The 24870-nt window shown below is 42.5% G+C and overlaps 1 protein-coding gene across 2 annotated transcripts in view; it reads left to right on the forward strand.

The window, feature by feature from the left end:
* Window positions 1-15058: 15058 nt before the first annotated feature.
* LOC147460196 (putative receptor-like serine/threonine-protein kinase At5g57670) overlaps window positions 15059-24870 on the forward strand; it is a 64126-nt gene continuing 54314 nt past the window's right edge. The window contains exons 1-5 of one of the 2 annotated variants that reach the window (XM_086511287.1): window positions 15059-15772; window positions 19096-19193; window positions 19347-19465; window positions 19539-19687; window positions 19793-20308. In XM_086511287.1, coding sequence (XP_086367413.1) covers window positions 15568-15772; window positions 19096-19193; window positions 19347-19465; window positions 19539-19687; window positions 19793-20308 — 1087 coding nt within the window. In that variant the 5' untranslated portion in view covers window positions 15059-15567. The remainder of the gene's footprint in view (window positions 15773-19095; window positions 19194-19346; window positions 19466-19538; window positions 19688-19792; window positions 20309-24870) is intronic. The other variant, XM_086511288.1, reaches the window with a different exon arrangement.

The following is a 24870-nucleotide window of genomic DNA, read 5'->3' on the forward strand; positions in this document are numbered from 1 at the left end:
TTTTACATGGCTCCACAATTGGAGTATGAATCACCATGCTCATTTTGCCCTTGAGAGATTCTAGAAACTCACTTTGAAGCTTAGTGAAAAGAAGAGAGTTGATCTCCAGCATATGACTAAGAGCATCAACTACCGCATTGTATTATCTTTATGATACCGGAGCTTTGGCCTTTCGACCCTTCAAATATGTTGGTTGTGTAAATCATTTTGTACTTTCATGGTCAAATGCAATCTCAAACTAAGCTCCATATAAATGTTGTTGTCACGTCTTCAAAGCGGACACTATAGCATAGAGTTCTCTTTTGTAAAGTAGAGTAATTATGCTATGCACAATCAAACTTCTTGCTTTTAAATGCAATTTTCCTTCCCTCCTACAAAAGGACTACTCCAATAGCACTATTACTAGCATCCGTATCTAATACAAACGATTTCAAAGGATCCACAATAGTCAAATAGGAGTTGTAGCTAATGCATTCTTGACAGAATAAAAAACTTTGTTGTTGAACTTCTCCCCACTTAAAGATTTTCCCCTTGGCTTTCAGTTGGTTCGTCATCAAAACAACAATATGAGCATAGTTTTTAACGAACCTTTGATAAAGTCCCGAGAAATATATGCAACTCTTCCGATTTCTTGGAGAAGTCCACCTCTTAATGGCATCCACTTTGGATTTATCCATATGTAGCCCATCAACTGAAATAACATGCCCCAAGTAGTGAATTTCCTCTTTGAGAAAATCACCCTTGGATTCTAACTTATTTTCCCATAATAGTTCAAACACTTGCTTCAAATGTTATAAGTGCTCTTCCTTAGTGGCATTGTACACTAGAATGACATCAAGAAAAACAATAATAAACTTACCCAAATATGATTTCAAGACACTGTCCATAAGTGTCATAAAAGTTGTGGGTGCAAGGGCATAACCAAAAATTCATAGTGTCCAAACCTTGTTGAGAATGTATTTTTGGGTATATCAGCAAGCGCAATGCGTACTTGGTGATATCTTGACCATAATTATATCTTCGTAAATATACAAGTAAGGGTGAGCTTATCAAGTAGCTCATCCACTCTTGGCAACAGATACTTGTTCTTAATATTAATCACATTCAGTCCAATGTAATCCATGTGCATACTACCCTCTTTTTTCTTCACCAACAAGATGGAAGAGGACCATGGTGAAGAGTTGGGTTGCATAAACCCTCTGCTAAGATAGTGAGCAAGTTGACGCTCCACCTCAACAACCTCAGAATGACTCATTTTGTAGGGTGGTTAACTCACGATCTTGCTTCCTTCAACCACATCCATGCCATGTTGCACAACACGTATTGGCAATAACCATAATGGGAATACATCTTTGTATTCTATTCATAAAATTTTCAACTTATTAGTAGCAACATTTACTTTTTTGGAGAGAGAGAGAAGCAACCATAGTTAGAAGAGAAGTAGCAACATTTACTTGTTTTGGAGAGAGATAAGTAGCCATAATTCGAAGAGAAGAGAGAGAAGCATGTGACATTGAGGATTTTTCATTCAAAACAGTATCAACATTTGACAAAAAATGACACAATAACACACAAAAAAAAGTTCCTTCTATTTCATCTTGAGAAGAGAGCTTCATAAGCTCGACTATTCAAATGAGTGGCAAGGAAGGAACATCCTTCTCCCCCAACAGCAGCACGTGCATGCCATTGGATTCAAACATCAAACTATTGTGCTCATAGCTATGTTTTAATGATATTCCTAAACTACAACCACCCCCTACTAAGGAGCACATTTACTCGATCCATATTTGATCATAGGAAATCATTGATGGTGACTGCAAACTGCATACATTTCCACCCAAACACAAACTTTGTCGATGTTCGAACATCCATAAAAAAAGACCGTGTCTAATCCAATTGCTAAAAACTGCGAACTTGAAGATTTTAAAAAGAATTTTGTGAGATATTACCACCTTGTCGTGACTCAATCCGTGGTTGATATTGCTTAGCGAGTTGCAAGCATCACCAACAAAGAAGGTCAAAATTTGTCTTACTTGTATGATGCTCTGAATTTTTCGTAAGTTCCAAAAATTGTGATGATTCTATGATTTTGTTTTTGAATTTGTAGCAATTAGAGTGCTGCCCTTCATCTTCATGCCTCAGCTACCTTCACCCGAAGTCTAGTAGCCAAAGAAACCAAGTGGATGGAGGTGGATGTTGGCCATGGCCACCCTCCCTTACTTGAAACTTTTTGAAATTCAACCCCTAAAGGGTGACTTTGGGCGCCCCTAATGAGAAAGGACGATTCACTGCAGGCTAGCGGTGACAACAGTGCGAGGAGAAGAAGAAGATGATGTGCTCGCCACACATTGTGAGAGATAAAGAGAAGAAACAAAAAAATTCCTTGGCAGGGAAATCCCAACATATCCACTCCCTCAAGATTTTGTGTTGATCGTTTTTGGCTTTCCCGCCTTCTAAGCCATGCTGCATACACTTCATCTTCTTCCTCAAGAGCCCAACTTAGAGCACCTTCATGCATGGATTCTTTTCTAGAATTAGCTCCATAGCCACCTATGATTTGATACCAACTCTAAGACCAGAGGGAGCCTAAGCCTCCACTTTTCGCCCATCTACTACCCTTTTATAGGCACTTCAGACTAGCCCTTGGCATCTGGCCCTTAGCTGACAGGGGTAGGTAGGTAGGTTCCCCCTCCAAGAGTGATCCACTTCATCATAATCATGAAATGTACCCCACCATCGTAGTGCAAGAACTCCCCATCCAACAAACCCACCCTGTGAGTGATCCTTGCTCTCAATGAGTGAGATGAGCTGAGTGCAGACACAATCAAGGGTCTCAAATCTCTTGCATCAATGATCTAATCTAAAAGGCAAGGCATTTTGATTTTCAATCAACTTGTTCAATGTAAGGAAGTTGGAAAAGCTTTTGATTATAATTCTTTAAATCAATGCATGATGATAGTGGAGTTGTCCAAGCTCCAAATCCATCAAATGAGATGTTCGAAGAGTTAAAACTTGAACATCTGTAGCACGCTACAGTGTCACTTTCACAGGACACACAATTAGTACAGTTGGTCTGGGTTTGGTTCAGACTGGACGGACTCTCTAGGCTGGGCAGTGACCCGTCATTGCCTTGAAACAGTAAGGATTGCCCTAAACTTTGTGCATCCACAGCTTCGATCCCAAGTCAAATCCAAAATGAGTTTACCTTTCCCAAGCTCAATCTGATAGCAGTTAGCACCATACCTCAGCCGCCCCCGTCTACCCATGTGGTTACCCCTCAAAATAAGTTGCAGCTAGTAGAGGAGCCATCGGGTGTCCTCACTCAGGCCCAGAGGGCCGCTCTTAGTCTTAGCATTTTAGCAAGTTCAACTCCCCTACACATTCTCACAATAGTGGATACCGTGCCTTGACAAGCCATCCCCCAGTGCCAAGAAAGAATCCAAATCTTTGTGCTCCGATATTGATGAAGATTTCTTGGAAGCAGTTTTCAATCTACAGAAGATCAAGGTACCAGGGAACCCACTAGTAGAACAAGAAAAGCTTACAGCACAGATAGTCTTGAAGATCGCCTTCCAACAAGTGTCCCTCTATAACATGTTGCGGCTAGATGCGAGTTTCAAAAGTGACACCCTTTGCAGTTATTCAATCTCTTTATCCCGGAGCAGGTCCTAGTGGTGGGCATCTCCTAGTGCGACCACCATCAGAGTCCTATATGATATCCAATCCCGCTACTCCCCTCACTGGTTATAGAAGCCCTCGCCTGACAGTGCTCGTTTTGGGTCGGCAATTCTCAGAAGTGATAGTGGATGGTGGATCTGGCATCAACTTGATGCCCGAGTTAACTATGTTAGCTCTAGGTCTACATCCTACTCGCCTTGCTCCCTTCACAATTACATTGGCTGACCAACGGACAGTCTACCCAGTGGGGATAGTGGAAAATGTGCCTCTACAGGTACAAGACTCTACTTTTAACTTGGATTTTGTTGTGGTTCGTCTTCCCCAGGTTGAGGGCGGATTTCCCTTGCTCATTGATAGACCATGGTTGTGACACACTAAAGCACTTCATGATTGGGGAAATGATGCCATGTGGATACATACTCCTGGCTCCTCAATGCAGCCAATTTTCCTAGAAGGAGGCATGGATCCCCTTGTGCAACATAGTTCTTTGTGCCTAGCAACCAGCCTTGAATTGGAACAGCCTACTCCACTTGACGGGTCAGACGAAGATCTACTGGAGTGGTTGGATGCTACCAAATCTATGCCCTATTATGGAGTCTCTATTCACTCTTTGCCTGAAGGTACACCCTCTTCCAATGTTTCCACAATAACTAAACCTAATGAGCCACCTGAGCCAGCTCAAATGTTGAAGGTCACAGAAGCTACTCTTGATGCACCCTTGCTAGAAGCCTTTGAATTTGGTGAGCCTATGAAGGATCATAGAAGCGGGAAGAAATCTCCTCTACAAGAGTTCACCCCCCTCAAACATCAGTCCCAGTGATGTCTGCTTCTCTAACTGTCCTCTGTGTCTAGCAAACTCCCTTCATAGAGCCCGTCCTGCTTGATGAATTCCCTACTCATGATAGTTGTCTTGCTCATGATAGCTGTCTGCTCCCTCCTCGCCCCTATCAATCCATATCCCCTCGCCCCTACACACAATAAGAATGCCCACATCCTTAGGTTTCACCCCAGTTTTGGCAAAGAGATCATCCAGAGCGCCGAACATCACACGCTCTGCTTCAAGATGTGCCTCTACCATACATGGATTAGGCGGCTAGCTAATCATAGCAGGCGACAAGTATGTCTCTTCACCAAGCCCGGATCACTCACAAATCTTACACTGAAATTCCAAGCTCTTATCATTGAAGACACCCATGGCAACAGAGTATCTCATGAAATCCTCATTACTGCACATGCCCGTTTTGGACGCCTTATAGCAGAAGAAGTCCACCATATACACAGGATATGGACTTTTCATGAAGTAGATATTAATGACAAAGATAAGCGTGGTGGAGAATAGCATGACATTGACCAGATTGTATTGAAGCATATCCCAAATGGCTCTCATACCGAAGGCGACCCATCTATGCGGCCACGACCATACACAAGGGAAGCAAAAGCAAGTACACGGCATGCTGGATCAAGTAGAGATAGCCAAGCTTTAGGTACTTGATGTTTAATGTCTTAAGGAAATCTGGCATGACAAATTTTTGCTTCAAGGACATGGCAAGCTTATCGGGCTCTATCATTTGAGGAGGGGAATGATGCAGGGATGAGAGCCCTGCGTGCAAATGGGGAGTTGGGAAGAGTGGGTCTAGCCATGGTGATCAAGAATGGAAGCCCCCTACCTACCCTTTGCCCCCTATCCCTCCACTCCTTTTGCCCCCTACCCTCCCCTCACCCCCCCTCACCCCCCCCCCCCCCCAACCCATCCTCGCCCCCTACCTTTAAAAAAAAATAAAAATCTCCCCACCCCTCCCAGCCTCATCTCCCCCCACCCTGCTGATCCACCCCTTAGCAATTTGCATAATCATACACAGTCCCCTCCTCTTCCTCAATCCACTCCCCTACACTTCAGAAGCCTTTTGAATTTTGTTGCTCCCTGCACTGTAGAGCCTTTTGGATTTGGTTGCTCCTCTCACAAAGTGTGGGATTACCTACTTGGAAGTCGTAACCCTCCCATTGCAGCCCTATTATAAGCGCCTTATTCCTATGTTCCACCATTAATACAACTCTACCGCCTTAACAACATAGGTGTGTCATTGATACATTCTCTACTTTTGTCCCTCCCTTCCTTCCCCCCCCCCCCCCCCCCCCCCTCTCTCTCTCTCTCTCTCTCTCTCTCTCTCACACACACACACACACACACACCTTTTTTTTTAATCCTCTCTCTTCTTTCTCTCTCTCTCGGGCGAGGAGACGGAGACCTCTTGTATTTTAACCATCAAGCGGCCCTCTGGCTTTGTTCTTTGTTCACAGGAGATGGCCAGCGACACAAAGGGGAAGCAAGTTTCTTGTAATCCAATCACAGCTGACGAGCAAGTTAAAGAGACTTTTGGCTATTTCCTTGTGGCTTTCAAGCATTCACCTCATTGCCCTTCTGTTGCTGTGAATGCTTTTTGTTCTGCCATCACGATGGAGTTATCCTTATTTGCGTTGTTACTCGATCTTATAGTCAACCCTCTTATCGAGAAGAGTGCTTGCAGAAAGTGTCGGAAGGTTCATCTGCAAGCATGGACCCCCGGGGCAGTCACTTATCAAAAGACCCCTATATCACGTGCGTTCAAGAGGTAATTAATAATATCCCAATATACATACTATACTTACACTGTGAGCCTATTTAAAAAACCCCCACCCCCCTCTGTATGTATACATTTTTATACATTTTGGTCTTTTAATAATCCTCTCTGGTTAACTCACGTGATATCATACACGTTCTAAAAAGTGACCGCCCCGGGCATGGACCAGGTCATTTTCCTCTCACTATGGTTATGGAGGGTAAAGATGCGCTAGATCCAAACCGAGCATATCTCTTTGCTGTGGAGCTTCATTCTATTTTGCCAATTGGGATTATTGGACTATGCAATCTTACTGAGTTCCTACCTATTTAAAGGCTTACGGCGTTTGCAAGCAATGCAATGCTTTTAACTCCACTTTTGAGGCATGTAAGGTCATGGTTGGGGGCCTAGCACCTGCTTCAAGAAAGATGTATAGATGCGGTTACTAGTGGTTTTCTTTCACAATTTTTCAGTATTTCCTCCCACCAAGACGGTGAGAGGTTTTGTGGTGGGAAACCTGTAGTAGGCTACAATGTCACTTTCACATGACACACAATTAGTACAGTTGGTCTGGGTCTGGTTCAGAGTGGACGGACTCTCTGGGCTGGGCAATGACACTTGGCAGGGATACGAACGATGGTCTAGTGGACATCATGGTGGCCAAGTCGCCCACCACCACTCAGTTTGGGGATAGAATTAGATGGCTGACATTTATGAGCCATTGGTGGCTCTTTATGGTGGCACATATGAGTAGTAGCTGTGGAGTCATCACGATCATCTTCTTCATTTATGGTCCAACGTCATCATCTAGAGTAGCGAGTATATACACACATCACGTCTGCACCATCCCTGCTGATCTGAGCCTCGACACCCCCATTGTACCTGTAAGTCTTGGGCTGGAGCTGAATGTGATGCCACGCCAGAGTGTGTATCGGTTCTTTGAGATAGTCGAGTCAATATGTTCTGGTCTGTTGTTGTGTCTCTGTGTTGATCAACTAATATCTATTGTTTCCTTTGTTTTCATTCTGTTTTGAGTGAGATGTCACGCACATTGCACTGAGGAGCACCCACTATAGAGAGCCAATTCTTGGAGTTTGACAAGTGTCCCTCAAAGGAGCATTAAAAAGTCTTGAAAGCCTTGAGGAGCATTGAAGAGAAATCCTTTCACATGATCTTTCCCAATGCTACATTTACTTTATTTTGGAAAGGATGCAACAAATGATTTGAAGATAATAAATTTTTAAAAACTTTTAACTTTTTTATACTAGAAATCACATTAATCTTAAGAACAGGGCTTGCCAAAAACATTTCTCCTAACCAATTAAGGGCACACTTGAAAGTTGACCGGTTTTTAGCTCAAAATATTAAAAATTTGTCCGTTTTTACATTAAAACTTGTATACAGGTGTTTGTCAAGGCCATATCATAATCTAGCCAAGATTTTGCAAATCTAGCCAATTACAAATACACTAAGCCCCGGGTTTTTTGGAATACTGCTTAAGAAGTAAACTAAATTCCACAACATTACGTTAAGAACTAGATAAAAGGTTTCTTTTAACCAGTACCCTCTCTAAGCGCTCTCTCTCTCTCTCTCTCTCTCTCTCTCTCTCTCTCTCTCTGTGTGTGTGTGTGTGTGTGTGTGTGTGTGTGTGTGTGGTGGAGATCACTATGAGCTTTTATCTTTTTAAAATGGATTTTAAACTCTCATGACCTCTCAATGTCACCTTTTTGCCTTTTGAAGGCCATTATGAATACTTCACCTTGTTTCTATAAAGATTCATATGAAGCTAAAAAATATTTAATGTTTTTTATTGGAATGCAACATTTGATTGATAATTAGCAATAAGATAAAAGCAACATTCCATATAATTCTTGATGTGCATTATATAAAAGCAAATGAAAAAGGCAACAATTTGATCAAACAAAAAAAGAAAAGTTTGAAACTTGGTAGTGAGATATATTTAAGTGTGAAAAAGTAATGTCCTCACATAACTACATCCAAAAATTTGTTTGTAAAAATGTTGGAAGTTTATTTTAAGTTGAAATAATTAAAAACATGCACTATATCTCATTAATAATGAATGCATATTAATTTTGTTTAAATCTTTCACCTAAAACTTAGATCATAAACCTTGTCTGATGTGATGATTGATAAATGGTTAAAATTGTAGTCCAGATAAAGAAACTAGTAATTTTAGTTGAGAAGCATAAATTAATGGCCTATTTTCATGAACACGTATTCTCATGAAGGATTGTCGCAATGTTGGGATATCCAACTTGGAGCTTTGGAATTCATTTGGAAATTCTTATAGCTTACTTATCCCATATTTGTACACTTCTACGAATGAAAGTAACTCGTATATACAATCACCTTATTGGACATTGTTTTCAATGAGGTAATTCAAATATATAATCACCTCATTGGACATTGTTTTCCAAGTTGATTATGTTGTGACTCACCTCTAATCGTCCTCTCTAAATTTCTCATTGACACAATTCTCTTTGCAGGTAATTGTCACTGCCTAAGGGTCAAGTTGCACTCGGGGTTATGAAGGCCAAAATGTATACTTTGACAACTTTACCATTCTCTCTTTTGTTTTTTAACAAACCCTACCAATCCCTTCATTTTAGAAGGGATTATACTATTCTTTGAAGAAAGGCAATAGGGCCGCTTCTTCTCTCTCTTGACTAGAGCGCCAATGAATTTCCACCATTTCAAAAACCTTTATGGCTACTCTTACTCTTCTTGCATGGGTGCGGCTAGCTCCCCCTGTTTGCTAGACTGCTAGTCTATAGCAAGACACTTAACTCTTAGAGAAGAAAGAAAACTTTTTGCAAACCCTTCCAAAGTGTTTCAAGTTTCTCATGTTTTAGAAATCCCACGTGATCCTTCACATTGTTTAGTTTGTAAATGGATCCCTTTATTTAAGGTCCTCATAACCTTCTTTTCAACTTTTTGTTTGAAAATGACAATGTGAGCCTTCACCTTGCTCATTTTTTAATATTTTGGAGAGATTTTTCATTTTCCTTAAATGGTAACTAGTATGCGACCCGCACATTGTTGAGGCCAAAGAAACATCACATCTATTCTCATAGGACTATCTTCTCTTCCAAGTGGTACACTATCAATACTTCTTCCTACATGTATAGTCTAATGTATTTCTAAAATTGATGCATAAAACAACCCTTTGACAGATTCTGACAAAAATAAATATATGTAAGATGATGCAAATCATTCTTTGATACCAAGCTTGGGAGCTTCTCATAGACATTACTTCTCATGAGGTGCTAGCCCTTGTACAACAAACTTAGGAGTGCTCTACTTCTAGTGGGGTAGAGAGAGAGAGTCCTCCTTTTGGTCTATCTTGGTCAAGCATTGCTGTCGAGCTTGATTATACATATCAAATAAGCTAGCATGGTGTGAAGAGATGAAATATAAGAGAAGTCAATGTGATCATAAAACCATGTTTGAAAATGGAGTGGGTCCTATAAATTCGTTTCAACAATGAAAACACAATTGGATTCAATGTATCTACTCCACTCTCTTACTTGCTTATATAATTGTGTCTTTCTTGTGAGAAAACCATGGTAGTAGTGTACATCATAACCTACTAGGTAAGTCAACAAGTTTTTTAAGATGAAAGCTTATAATTGCTATAGTGTGTAATCATAAAACTTTTCATGTTGTGAAAAGATTAAGGCTCATAATTTCCATTGTACCTGGACAAAGAGATGAGTTGGCTTTCTTTTATTATCTAGAATGTGATTGAACTTCCATCTATGTTGCTCTCTAGACACCTTACTTGCCTGCATCTCTATATGTTTTGTGCACAAGCATGGTAATACTGCACATCATCACCTAATCACAACAATGCATAGGCATCTTAGTTTGATAAGGTGCACACTATTTGTTCATGTACAATTTGCCATTTGCACCTTAAAATGTGATAGAACGAGAAGCAAGATGAGGTTTCTCATTTGTTAATTTTTGTAGGAGTTTTGGCCATTATGCTAAATTGAAGGACGTGGTGCAAAATTGAGGCCGTGACTTGAAATCATGCATGTCATTGATATCTCTCTCTCTCTCTCTCTCTCTCTCTCTCTCTCAAATTACAAAAGCATGTTCCTCTTTGAGAGAGCATCTTGTATTCAACCATTACATGCCTGAACCAACTTCCTTACGCACAATCTATACCATACCCAACCATTTTGGCTTAGCTTTTACTCCCTTAAATGTGAGACCGGACAAGGAGCTACTGTAGGAGAGCCTCTTTTTGTATACACATTATGTTCCTTGAAAATTTGAGAGTATAAGCATCATATCCTACTTGAGTGCTCAACTTTTGAATACATTAAACTTGCTTTTCATACATTTTAACCCGGACCATGGCCTCCCTTTTCTTCTCTCTCATAAACTTCATGGATTCTAGTTTTTAGTTGCCACCATTATATCCATAGACTTCAAGCACGATACATGTAATATTTGGTCGCTTAGGTCAATCTAACCTTTAAGGATGATAACTCTCTCTCTCTCTCTCTCTCTCTCTCACACACACACACACACACACACACACACACACACACACACACACATGCGTGCATGCACACATGCACACAACCATGTGTTAGGTGGATAACAAATTTCTCGGAATCTCATGTGTGCATACACACACAACTTGTCATCGTGGCTAGTAGCTAAAATATCGTTGTTGCAATTGAAGAGACAGCCCCAAGATAGGGCCTAGACAGGGTGAGCAATCTCCTTTTTCTCAATCTCTTTAAAGAAAAGATTGCTATGATTGGTCTGTGTGTGTGTGTGTGTGTGTGTAGGGTCTTGAACTTGAGACCATCGAATAGATCTTTGAGATCTCATTGAATCGTTCCTACAATGTTTTAAATCTCCTCTTATCAAAACTTGTGCGCACATGCATGAGAGAGAGAGAGTCTAAAGAAGAAACATGAATAACTTTATTCTCAGCCAAGTCTGATATATCTTTTGAGATTATTTCTATGGCATTAAAAACTCTCTTCTTATTTTGCTTCTCTCTCTCTCTCTCTCTCTCCCGATAGGTATTCAATTGTTGAAGACTTGTTATGTGTTATATAGAACTTTAATGTCTCTTCAAATTGTTCCTACACCCTTAAACATTTTGCTCTCTCTTTCTCTCTCTCTCTCCCTTTCCTTGCTTCATCATTCATTGGACACTAAAAATTCGTCCCCTCTCTCTCTCTCTCTCTCTCTCTCTCTCTCTTTGGTTGATTGTTGATAAACACCCTTGCTTATCAAATTTCAAAGAATTTTTAGATTTTAAAATGTGGCCCACAATTTAACTCTTAATGCCCCAAACCTGGTAAAAGGCCCTTTGATTGGGAAATCTCTTTCTCCATGTGGGACGTCAATGTCAAGGTTGATTTTTGCTAGGCATTTTATCCATTTCAAGGCATTTTGCTCGTTTTCAACGGGTGAAAAATGTCAGCTACCCTTTACAAGATATAATATAATGCCAAGAAAATCATAATATCTTGACAATCTCAAGGGAAAGGGTATCCCTAGTAAGATGGAATTTCTATGAGCTCGATGGTAAAATCTCTCTCTCTCTCTCTCTCTCTCTCTCTCTCTCATGATCATAACGTGGATAACAACCCCTTCATTTGTATGCTTGTTCTCAAATCGAAGTAGTCTTATATTGACACATTTGGATGACGACCCTTTTATTTGCATGCCTGTCTTCAAAGCGAAACAGTCCCAAGTTGACATATGGATATACGAGTTTTCTCCTTTTTCAATCTTTAAAAAAAAAAAACTTACACATTTTAAAAAAAAATATCAATATTGATTTATAAAAAATTCCCTTGAAAAGATAAAGCCGAATATATCTCAAAATCAAATTTTTATTAAATAAAAAAATCTTTATAAAAAGTATAATTTTTTTTAAAACCAAAGTAATGTAAGAATTCAATTAGATTTTATGTAAGGTTTTACTTGAAGTGAACCAATGAGTGACAGGTGGAGCCCTCTCCTTCCTTCAAAATTTTAAGCTCCATTATAGATAGAAGAAGACCTAATCGTCTCATTAGAGAGGAAAAGAAAAAGAAAGCGGGTAAAAAGTGTCTTAGTAAAAGGTCAAAAGTGCACTCACTTACAAAAGTAGAGGCTTCAACCTTCAATTTCATTGGCTACTCTTGCTTTCGTAAGTGCACTCACTTACAAAAGTGGAGGCTTCAACCTCAATTTTCATTGGCTACTTTGCCACTAAAGTCCTTTAAGCCAAGGAAACACATAATATTAGGAACTAGAGGACTAATGTTCTACACGAGTTAAGGTTGGAAAAGGGATGCACGGATGCGCAAGGTTGGGTGGTGCTTTGGCAACGAGCGACTTGGAGCACGAGAGCTCAATGGAGTTGGTTGCAGTAGGAAGCCTCAATTGGTTTGCGCGTTTCAAGGAGTAGAGATGGGGGACCTACTCTAGAGGGTAGTGCCTGGCCTCTCTGACGCTCATCAGTCTACCCCCCTATTTTTGGCACTAGGTGTGGCCTCCCTCCCACCTCCTCCTTGGAGGCGAAGTGGGCCTAAATCCAGCTTGCGGTGGTTGGCAAGGGCTCATGGGGTGGCAAATTGCACCTCTTGGTGACACCAACCCTCATAGGGAAGATCCCGACCCTCTCTTCGGTCCAGATTTGCTGGTCATGCATATTGTGAGTTGGTCTCCTGCTATTTTTGGTGGCCCCCATCAATGGTGCCAGGCTCACCACAATAGCTAGTTGAAGATGTGTCGCTATGCTTCTTAGATGCTCGTGTGTTGGAGGGTGTTGGTTCTTTGAGGCTTGACATCTTGGTTGTAGTGGCAGTGCCTTAGGAGAATCTGCTTGGTGATAGGGGACTTTGAGCCCCGCTCGTGATATGGCTTAAAAACTCGGTATGCTTGTGTTAGGTTGTTGCCATCACAATTTTTTTTGGAGTTCTACTATGGTTTAGGGCTGGCCTCCCATGTTGGGGCCAATGCTTCATGTTGAACATCATTGTGTATTCTAGATCCTTGATTGGGCTTGTAGAGTAGGGGCTTTTTGTGTATTTTTTTGGGTGGTAATCTATCTTTAAACTCTCCTTATTGGGAGAGTACTGCATAAAAATAAAAAAGGCCAAGGAAACACAATATTAGTAGTATTAGTAGGAGTACTACTTTTTAGAACCTTGTTTCCCAAGCTATTGCTAAATTGATGCAAATGATGTGCGAATAGATTACAGTGGTATCACATCAATCCCAGAATTACCACCAAGGCATAGATCAAAGATCCCATTGGAACTTAGTAGCATAAACACCATTCAACATGATTTTAGAGTACCTAATAGCTTGTTCACAATTATTTCCACATTCATGTATCTTACTTTTAATCATCAAGATCTGGTAGAACATGGAGTGGTTGTAGGATCGTGCTCTACCCATGCCCCACATTCTCTAGTCTAGTTTTGTGTAGTAAACTATCTATCCATGTAAGGAGTACCAATCCCTTTCCGAGAGGTACTGATAGGCCAAGCATTGAATGATGTGGGCTAACCATTTCATCATGACGAAGAACAAAAGGCAAGGGTTGTGTGCCATGACAAACAGTTAATGTCACTCAAGAGTGATCACAACGAGCTTAAGTCGTGATTGGACTATGGTCAACCAATCACAATGATGCTGATTCATTGGGACCATTGATCCCTCTTGAAAGTGGGGGTGGTACTTAGTCACTAGGACTTGCTATTTTCAAAATTGGCAGGGCCTATTGCTCTTTTGTCTTGTTGCAAGAGTGGAATTCTTGCAAAAATTAAAGAAGTAATTCTAGTGGAGGTTAAAATGATTAGAATCCCACCCACAACATTATGCCCTATGGGATCTTTGATGACCACCCCGTCATAGGATCTACGATGACAATGGATGGACACAAACAGATTGTAGACAAAAGTGTTTTGCAATATCTTTGGCCTAGACTCAAAACCCTAGCCCGTGTTGCGAGAGCAAGTTTACTATTGGCAATTCGATGACTCATGGTGCCTTGAGATACTCACATGGGTTCTCTGATTGACATGCCATGACTGGATCTTCAATGAAGACCACATTATAGATAGTATTGAGGAAAACCCATGTAGTCCCAGAGGCATGAGCAAGTGGGATTAAGGATGCTTGAGTGTTGACATCAATCGAGCGTCATAGATCTTGTCGAGAAAAGTTATCTCAAGTAGTATACAAGGTTACTTTTAAAGTAAAGTAATTTCGGGTACGATTCCTTGTTGTACTCGGAATTATTTTATCCTCACGACACATTTGCACATCAAAAGCCCACATGGACACCTGTAAATCATGAAAGCACGGGTGGGCAACTTTTGGTTAAGGCATGTGCCTCTCAACACCCAGGGCATGGGTTCAATCCTCGGATTGCAAGGTGGCAATGTAATCTCGTGTACCCGGCCCAACTCTTGTTCACCCATCGTAGATCCCACTGGCGTGGGATGGGACTCCAACACAAAAAAGAGAAAGAACTCTTGCCGGTGCTTCAGGAAGCATTTTAAAGCTCTTCGTGGCATGCCACTCATACGTCGTTCTTTCTTCTCCTTCGTTCGTCGAGCTGTCCTCTGCTATCTTGTCAAGCTCTCTGGCTATGGTGTCCTAATTGACTTTGCAGCAGCTAAAGCTCCTTATGTTTCATTAGGTATCAAGCCTAGAGTTTCTCCTGTTCTGTTTCTCCATCTCACCCGCCATATGATTTTAGTGCAGCTACAGCTTCTCCTCTGATCAAACCAGTTCTTAGAAGCATTATCATACCTGAGCTTAAAGGTGTCGGTTAGGAAGATACCAGGGGGGTTTTCCGGACTCTCCATTACAGAAAAGATCATTGGCCGAACTCACCACCCCATAGGTGCTGAAAATAATTCGCATTTTCATGCCTGATAGGTGTCGCATTAACTTGATTCTAGCTGAAGCAAGGAAGATCTAGGGTCTGCTAGTTGAGGAGAGCTTTAATAGATTATTATTCTGCACTTGCGTTGCTGCATGAAAGGGTGACGCTGAAGAGCCAGCTTTGCGAGGTTCATCAGAGAAATTAGGTTTCAATGAGGGCCATTAGGGATTAATGAAAATCCTCAGGTTAAAAGCAGAAGGCGACATTGTAGTGAGAAAGAGAAAGGGCACAAGCAAGGAGTCGAAATGCTACGAGATACAATTTGGCACTGCTCTGAAGGAAGCAAGAAATGAAGATACCTTTTAGTCGGTTGGATTCTTAGCAGCATTGAAAGCAAGAGCTCAAATTATGGCAGACAAAAAGCTGAGATGGCAAAACCAGAATCATTTCCTGCAAGCCCGTCATGGCTTTGACAAGGGATCCTATTCCCCAGAGACAATTGCAGTTGCACTTCCCCTGGAAGAAGACCAGGCTTTTGACCTCCTTTGCTGGACCATTAACATGGCTGCTCGCCCAGGAGATACGATTGTTGCCCTCAGGCAGCGAGACTATGGCAAGTATCTTTCTCTTCTCTCACAAATTCACATGCATCTGCACACCTGCACGAGTGCACACGAATGCTTGCTCAAACAAACATGCACACCCACACACAGGCAGCGCATGCAATTTGAACTACTACATCGTGGTTCGTCACTTGGAAGAAAGATTCTCCATCACCCCCCATTTATTGGGTTATGGACACAAGATATTATTGGGGAGTCAATCTCCTGGATGTAGTGGAGCTTGAGAGTGCATCTCTTGGAAGCTATGTGTGTGTGTGCGTGCGCACGTGAGTGCTTGTTTGTGTGAGGACCTAGTTGTGAGCTTTGTGTGCCTGCTCACGCTCGAGCTTCATAGTTGCCCTTCATTCTTCACGTTCCCTTTCCATGGCGGTTGGTTGAGCCTCTTGTTGTAGCATCATCTCCATCATGGACTTCATCAAAGTCTTCATAGAATTGGGTGCAATCCGTGGCGTAGATAGGGATGGAGGAGGATCGGAAAACGGTCCTCCTGTGTAGGGACTTCTTCTCCTCCAATTCCAATCTCATCATCTTCACGCAAAGTATCCATTCCGCTTCTGGTGATGACCATGCACTCAGTGCTTGGGTTCTTGGGGTACTTGGGTTTGGGGTACTTGTTACAGCTTGCAATCTACGTTTAAGAAGGCTTTTCTCTTATCCAAGCTCAACTCCTTCCCGCAAGTGCACCCCTTGGCGGCCTTCGCTCACACCAAGGTTTCTTTTTTCCACCTCACGTCGACTGGCCTGTCGCAATGTGCAAGGTCCGCTCTCAATGAGTGTAAAGAGGAACGAGGGGAGGTTGGACAAGCCCTTCTTTTCTTGGTTATCTGTCACTCACAGATTAGGGATGGACATACCCAAGTGGACCTGGGTTACGTGCGATCTCAAACAAGTTTTTTTTTTTGGTGTGGTTCTTTATGACTTAATTGCCCTTAAGACAGAGCGATGAAGACAGGAGTGCGTCCGATGCGCGATGGATTAAGGGTGGGAGTGGTTAATAAGTCCGAGATCGAGGCACCAAGATTCTTGACAAATGAATCTGAGAGAGATTCTTTAGGTTCTTGTCTTTGTTGATGATACATAACAAAGCCAAAGAGCTTTGATATCAATGTAATGTGCAATGGAAGTGATTGATGGTGAATGCTCACGATGAGTGCTTAGTGCGTACTCAAGGTTCCTTTTACTAAAGGGGAGAGAGAGAGAGCTCCCCTTTTCACTTCGCGAGATTTGTGCAATAGACTAGAGCGAGAAAGAGAACAAAAAATTTGAATGAAAGTGCTGTGAGTGATAAAGAGAGAGAGAGAGAGAGAGAGAGAGAGAGAGAGAGAGAGAAGACCAACACCAGATGGGGTTCCAAACGCTCTTCCAAGGGCCCCCCTCTCTATTGCTAGAGAGGTATTTGCTTTAGATTGCACAAATACTGGTGCAACGGTTCTAACTGTAGGAATGCTGATGGAACTTGCCGTAGATGTTGGGTATTGCGAGGCTAAAGGCTGAAATCTGGAATTGCTATGGATGCTGAGGCTAGTATCTGCAACATGAGGTGGTAAGGGCTGAAATCTGCGACATTGAAAACGCTGATGATTGCGATGCTGAAGACGCTGATTTGATGGGCTGGAAACACTGGCTTGATGGGCTGAAAAAACGCTCGCTGAAGTTGAGGGTGGAAATGCTAGAGCTTCTGGGTTTGTGCTGCGGTATTGCAGGTACTTTTCCATCTTCTTCGGCCTCTTGTCTTTCCAAGCGCCCCCCATGGCTGCCTATATAGCCCCAAAAGACTGGACCAAGTGGCCTTCCTTTCCCTCCACGGTCTTGAGAAATAAGGCTTAAAAGTCAGTTATTGATAAGTTTGACAACTCACTAATAGGAGGTGGTTCACATGCGGAAAATTGGATTTACACGCGGTAAAATGCTTATGCTTGGTTCTAATGAACTGTGCAATCAGAGGGTATGCAACTACTCTAGAGTGCCTGGAGTCTGGACATGCTCACAAGGGTGCAAGAACATTTTCTAGGCTGACCTAAACCCTAGAAGTAGGAGCTACATCTTGTCCACACGCACATAGGGTTAGATGTGCATGTGACAGGTATTGTTTGGTTGGTCCATCATCTGTGATATGTGCCAATCAAACTCTAGGCCCGTGCAAGCAATTACGCCTTGCTGTGCCTCAGATCCGCTCGCCCTGCTCCTTGTATCAACGTGTTGCTTAGGGTGGTGATGGTGGTATTCCTGCTTGTGGTGGCTTGTGGTATGTGCCAATCAAACTCTAGGCCCGTGCGAGCAATTACGCCTTGCTGTGCCTCAGACCCGCTCGCCCTGCTCCCTGTATCAACGTGCTGCTTAGGGTGGTGATGGTGGTGTTCCTTCTTGTGGTGGCTTGTGGTTGTATCAAGTAAGGTCCTGCTTAAGCAAGACACTTTGTACATGATTAAGCACAAGCACAGCGTGTGCTTCCAATGCTTCCTTCAAAAAATTAACGCACTCCGAATAGAGAGGATATTTTATCGAATTGCGGTTATATAAAGTGGCAGCCAACAATTTTCCAAAGGCAACAAGGTTTAAAGATGTGATTGGTTGATATTCACCTTCAAAGACAGCCATTATCAATAAGATGATGGCTGATAATGTCGTTGGTTGATCATGTTCACCTTTAAAGACAGCCATCATCAATAAGATGAGAAAATGGGAGCTTAACGTGAGGCCCCGCTGAGGGTATAGAACGTAAAATGTGGCTTATGGATTGTGCAATACAGAAGGTTCATGTTTAACTTGTATCTTAGTGTTTTCTTTTATCATGCGTCAGTTCTGTTGATCTTATAATGTTGGCTCACTTGCATACATATTTAGGTGTTTAAATGAACATATACCTTTATGCTCTACCTTCATACATATGAATGTTATCTTTCAAAACTTTCTCTTGGTTTGAGCTGCCAGTTACTCCCCTATAGGAATATTTACCACACATTTGGAACTTCAAAGTTCAAATGTACAACACTGAAAACAGAGTTCTCTGTGCTTGAGGGCATTGTGCAAAGTTTGAAGCTTTAGCTCAAAGCTTTCAAGTATATAAAGGACGCTGAAATGGTCAGCTTTGGGCAGAAAAATGCCCCTCCGCGATGGTTAACTGTACACACATACATATATGCTGTACAACTGTACAGTTCAGCTGTAGGAATGCTATTTATGCTATAAAAGGAAAACCAATTTTAATTTATCATGTTTGAACAACTCATGTGTACTCTACTTACCGACAAATTTCCTAATGATTGTCCTGGCATTGATTTCAAACATTTGACAAATTTGAGTTCTTTTGCAGCAGATACGATGCAGAAATTCATTGCTGGGAATGTGTATAAAATGCACGTTGTTAGTACACGTTTTAAGCCTTTGCAAGAGCTGTGCAACATAAAACAGGTACTTGCTTGGCTGACACATTTTCTTGTATGCACATGTTTGCCGAGTGGAAGTATATTGTATTGCTTGGACATCTCAATTGCACAAATGACATTAATCATGTACAAAATTTTTATGGGAGATCTGGTGAGCATCATCTCTCATCTTGTTTAGGTGCACCTGGAGGTGAAAGGTGCTAGCGTTGATGTCGCAGAAAAGCTCTTGGTGGAGGAGGTTTTAGCTATGAATGCCACTATGGTGGTTGTGACTGTCTCAGGCCATAATTTGAAAAGGTAAAACTCTTATCACCTAAATCAACTTTTTCTGTGCCCCTAACCATGCAAATGAATTACGTGCTTTATTCAGGCATGCACATAGAAGGGGAAACTTCTTATTGAGACAGCTGCCAGCAGGATGCTCCTTAGCTGTTGTTAAAGACTACAGAATTCTCTGTTACAAAGAAAATAAGTTCGGAGCTGGCTTGACACAACGAGGGCAGGGTTGCGGAGAAGAAGGTTTGTTATGATGAATTTCTGTTCAAGAACAGGTTAAACCGGGTGATACGTGAGTGATGATTTTTGTTGCTTTGGCACTTATTGTGATCATGTAACTCACTGCAGTTGCATCTTTACAGTTTCAACCTACCCTCTTTACAGTAAAGGCATGGGAGAACTCTAGTCAGCTTGATACCTCCATTATATCTAACATCTGGTCTCCCAAAAAAGGTTGGATGAACTCACCAAAAAGAGTTCTAGACAGCTCGGATGCTTTTGTTGACTCTTATGGAAGCCCCTCTTCAAATGACCATAGTGGGTTAAGTCGTTCCTCGTTAAAAAGACCCTTAATGTCATGTTCTTTATCTTCACATTGTGAGGAGAATTATGTACAGACAAGACAGAACTGTAGCTGTTTGAGCATAAGGAGGAGTAATATTCAGGAATGTGGCATGCATATCTTTCTGTCAGCTCGACAACGCAAACGATTGAAGGCATGGAAATTCACTTTGCAGTCTTTGATAAGTAGTGTGTGGCCTTGGAAGTGGGCTAACACAAGGATCCCAATTATGGGAGTTGGAACGTCGTGGAAAGTTCTCACTTACGAAGAAATCTCGAAGGCTACTAGTCGATTCAATAAAGGTGTGTGTGTGTGTGTGGCTAGAGAGAGAGAGAGAGAGAGAGAGAGAGAGAGAGAGAGAGAGAGAGGACTGATGTTCATTTTACTTTGAGCTTTTATTTTACTTGATTTTATTTTGTACCCAGACATTGTATTAGATCCACCAGGATTGTATCAGTTTGGTCTCATAGGTCATTTTGGCCTTTTGGTCAGATAGGTCTCTTGGGATAGTTTCCTACAACGTTAAAATTCTCTCCTCCTCCTCCTGCTCGAGGATGTTTGGCATTGGGCGCTGTTCGAGGATGTGCTGCATCGTCGCTTAAGAATATCGTCAATGTCTACGCTAGTAAATAGTCATACTGGATATCTCCCATAGCGTGCTAGAATAGTCCTGATCCTCTGATGGAGCCTCTGTTGATGTCGTGGTGGCCCTCGTAGACGTGGACGCCTAGCTCTCGCAAGCTCAATGGCTCTGTCAGTCAATATACCGTTGGTATAGGTGGACTTTGAAGTTTGTTGTAAAGCTTGCTCATCTGACTGCTGAGTCTCTGCTCTAAAGAAATCAGTGATTTTCCTTTGTGCATGTCTCCCACTATCTAGTCTCCTGAGGAGACTCCTGTGTCTACGCAGCTCTAGCAAAAACAACCCGAGGCACCACTGATCCTGATATCTCATGACTCTAGCCAGTGATCCAAAGCCCTTTCTAAATAGATAGTGAAAACAGCCTCGTATCTCATAGTACATTGGACAATGACATATGTGATGTAACTTTGTCTGTGGCTCTATATGACACAACTGGCAAATCTTGGCCTCTGTGTGGTACTCTCCTAAATCTACCAGTCTCAATCTCTAGCTGGTGCGACGCTTTGCGCATCTGACCAATAGCACATCGGAATAAATGAGTGTCCATGTATGAAGGTCTGATCATAAATCCATCCTCTATGAGTTGGAGAAGATGCTCTCTGTAGGAAACCATCCTCTATGAGTTGGAGAAGATGCTCTCTGTCCATGTCCTCCTGGTGTCTAGTTGAATCAAATCCTATTTGATGAGGCATGTAATCTCGGTCCGTGTGAGAAACAAGGAGGGTGCATCCATGGAAAGGGGGTAGTCTGTCCATACTAAAACATCTAACTGAAACCAGGATGTCATCTGTGGATACCAAGAAGATGTGTCTCCCTGTGAGGCAAGCTGTTGAGAAGATAGACAATGACATATGTGATGTAACTCTGTCTCCGGTTCTATATGACACAAATGGCAAATCTTGGCCTCTGGTGGTACTCTCCTAAATCTACCAGTCTCAATCTCTAGCTGGTGCGACGCTTTGCGCATCTGACCAATAGCACATTGGAATAAATGAGTGTCCATATATGAAGGTCTGATCTATGAATTGGAGAAGATGCTCTCTGTAGAAAACCATCCTCTATGAGTTGGAGAAGATGCTCTCTGTCCATGTCCTCCGGGTGTCTAGTTGAATCAAATCCTATATGATGAGGCATGTAATCTCGGTCCGTGTGAGGAACAAGGAGGGTGCATGTAGTTTGTCCATACTAAAACATCTAACTGAAACCAGGATGTCATCTGTGGATACCAAGAAGATGTGTCTCCCTGTGAGGCAAGCTGTTGAGAAGATTCCAAAGCTAGGCTTTGGGGAGATCCCAAATATTGTGTATAAAAGAGACAGATCTGGTAAGTGCCACTATGACCCAGGGGAGCAACAAGCTCTGCATGTGCCAACTATTATTCCAAACTACAATCAGAAGGCTGTGAACGCATAATTACTGCCCCATTGTGAGCATGCTTTGAAAAAAATTGCAACATGTGGCCTTATTAGAATATACTCTCCTCTAGGATCATAAGGAAAACACAAAAATTTCCTAGTAATAGAGTAAAAACAAGAATTAACCCATAAACCATCATAAAAACCGCCTGGATCATATGGCATATAAGTCAACCCATCTCCACTCGGATCAAACGGCATATTAATTAATTTCCCCAGACCATGTATATAATTGTTTCCTCTTGGATCAAGAGCTAGCTCAACATACCCTACATCATAGGGTAACAGAGAATCCCATACAACAGCAAGTATCACTAGATAGTGCCATATCCCTTGTGCAACTGACTCATCCAATTGTTGATCATTAATCACGGGTAGGAGGATCGGAAATTCACCTTCACTCCCTCTAGCATCGAAATTCGGATCATGCATATCTGAATACATCAATTCTCCGAAAAAATTTTCTTCATGGACTCTCGAGATGCATCAGAAAACATTTTCCTAGTTTGTATATGCCCAAAACGAAATAGAACATCATCCAACGACTCCATAAAGTCATCATCAATCACATCTGGATAAACGTGCATGAAACCAGATTGTTTGGTATCCTTTGCATCGGTAATTGAGAAGCCTTCCAAAGCTTCATCCAATAAGCACATAAGCTCTAGGTCCGCCGCTTCAGAAGAATCTTCCACCCTGCATATTAGGCATTCCACATATGGTATGCATACTAGCCACACCTGCTGTAGATTGCTCATCAAGTTTCTCCCCCTTATTCAAATATCTTTGAACTTTTGTAGCACAAATCTCAGCATGCATGTTGAAAATTGCATCTACGTCCTTGTCCATATCATCAATCATATGCAACACCAAAAGATTGCAATTCATTATGCACCCCCTCTGAATAAGCATCATCAAGTTCATGATCACTTTACCATATTGAGAGCTCTGCATCACAAAATCTTGATAAAGAAGGAGTCTGCATCATCAAGTTCATGATCACTTTGCCATATGTAGCAGGCTACAGTGTCACTTTCACAGGACACTCAGTTAGTACAATTGGTTCAATCTGGTTCACACTGGACGGACTCTCTGGGCTGGGCAATGACACGTGGCAGGATACGGACGGTGGTCTAGTGGACATCGTGGCCAGGTCACCACCACCACTCACTTTGGAGATTGGCTTAGGTGGCTAACATTTATGGGCCGTTGGTGGATCATCTTCTGGATATATGGTCCAGCGTCGTCGTCTGGAGTATAGAGTCTTACACAGAGCACCTCCGCACTCACCCTGCACATCTGAGCCTCGACACCCCATTTGTACCTGTGAGTCCTGGGCTGGAGCTGAGTGTGTTGCCACGCCAGAGTCTGTACATGGTTCTTTGAGATAGTTGAGTCCACATGTTTTGGTCCACTGTTGTGTCTCTGTTGTTATCCATTGTTTCTGTGTTCATTCTGAGTTTCCATTGGTTGAGTGAGATTGTCACGCACATTGCACTGAGGGGCACCCACACTGTAGAGAGCACGACACATTATCCGCGCTACAGGTGCTCTCATTTTGGCGATCACGGTGGGACCTCAACTGAAGTCTCACTCTGTTGAGTAGTTGGTTTTCTTCGCTTCGCTTGTGCAGCCTGTTGGTCTGGTCCAGTTTCACCCTTGACAGCTTAATCTAGCTGGTCTAGTCTCTCGCCTTGCTGGTCTGGTCCTCTCTCGCCCTGGTCCACCCAGTCCTCGTCCTGGTCTAGTCCTCCTCGTCCCTGGTCTAGTCCTTCCTCGTCTTGGTCCAGGCCAGGTGGTCTAGTCACTCGCCCTGGTCTAGTAGAGTCTAGACCAATGTTCAGCCAGGTGAAGGTCGTCTTGCCCAAGTGAAGGTCTTCTTGCCCAAAGCTTGGTGGGGTTGGCGGTTACTGCATGACACATACAAGGAGGTCATTGAGCGTCAAAGTGCACTACTGAGTCCTCTGAAGTACTACCACAGACGGCGTCAACCCTTGGTGCCCAGTAGAAGCATATTAACCCCATCATCCATACCTACTCATACGGCTACCTCCATTCTTTCGACCGGTTCTACATCCTCCAGGTCACCTTCTCCGGTAAGGCTCTCCCCCATTTTGTTACAGCAAGCTAGTGAGCAACAGACTCAGGAGCAACAGGCCATGGAGAAGCTCACAAGCGTTCTGGCAAAGGTGAACATCAAGTTCCCTACCTTTAAGGGTCTCTCCACAGAGGATGCAGACGACCATGCTCGGAGGTTTGTCTCTCTTTGCAGAGGTCGTGGCCTCAACAGAGAAGACGCATACCTGGTGCTCTTCCCGTCCATCTTGGATGGTCTTGCAGATAACTGGTTACAGTCAGTTTGCTGAAAACCACTTTACTACTTGGATCATGTTAAGACATCAGTTCTGTGAAGCTTTCCGACCAGGGGATTATCAAGAGAAGATTCTAGATGAGTTGGCCAACTTGTTGCTCCAGCCCAAGGAGACATTTACAGAGCTCATGACCAGAACAAAGTCCCTGGTCGCCAAGCTGCCTCAGCAACCAGGGGAATTCATGGTGAAGAAGTGGGTAGAGAAGGCTCTGCCTAAGACTTCTCAACAAAAGCTCATAGAAAGTCTCCGTCCTGAAGCCAGTCTGGAGGACTTTGTTGCTGCTGCTACTAGAATAGAGGGAGCAAGAATGGAGTTCACTGACTCTCGTCAGTTAGATACTGCCCTTGTACTCGTGGACAGTCCATCAGACCCCTTGACTTCTTTACGAAGGGAACTGGAAGCCCTAAAGTTACAGCGGGCCCTTCAAGAAGAGAG

The sequence above is a fragment of the Adiantum capillus-veneris genome, chromosome 4 (genome assembly GCF_014529385.1).
Source record: "Adiantum capillus-veneris isolate H3 chromosome 4, ASM1452938v2, whole genome shotgun sequence".
Classification (NCBI taxonomy): Eukaryota; Viridiplantae; Streptophyta; class Polypodiopsida; order Polypodiales; family Pteridaceae; genus Adiantum; species Adiantum capillus-veneris.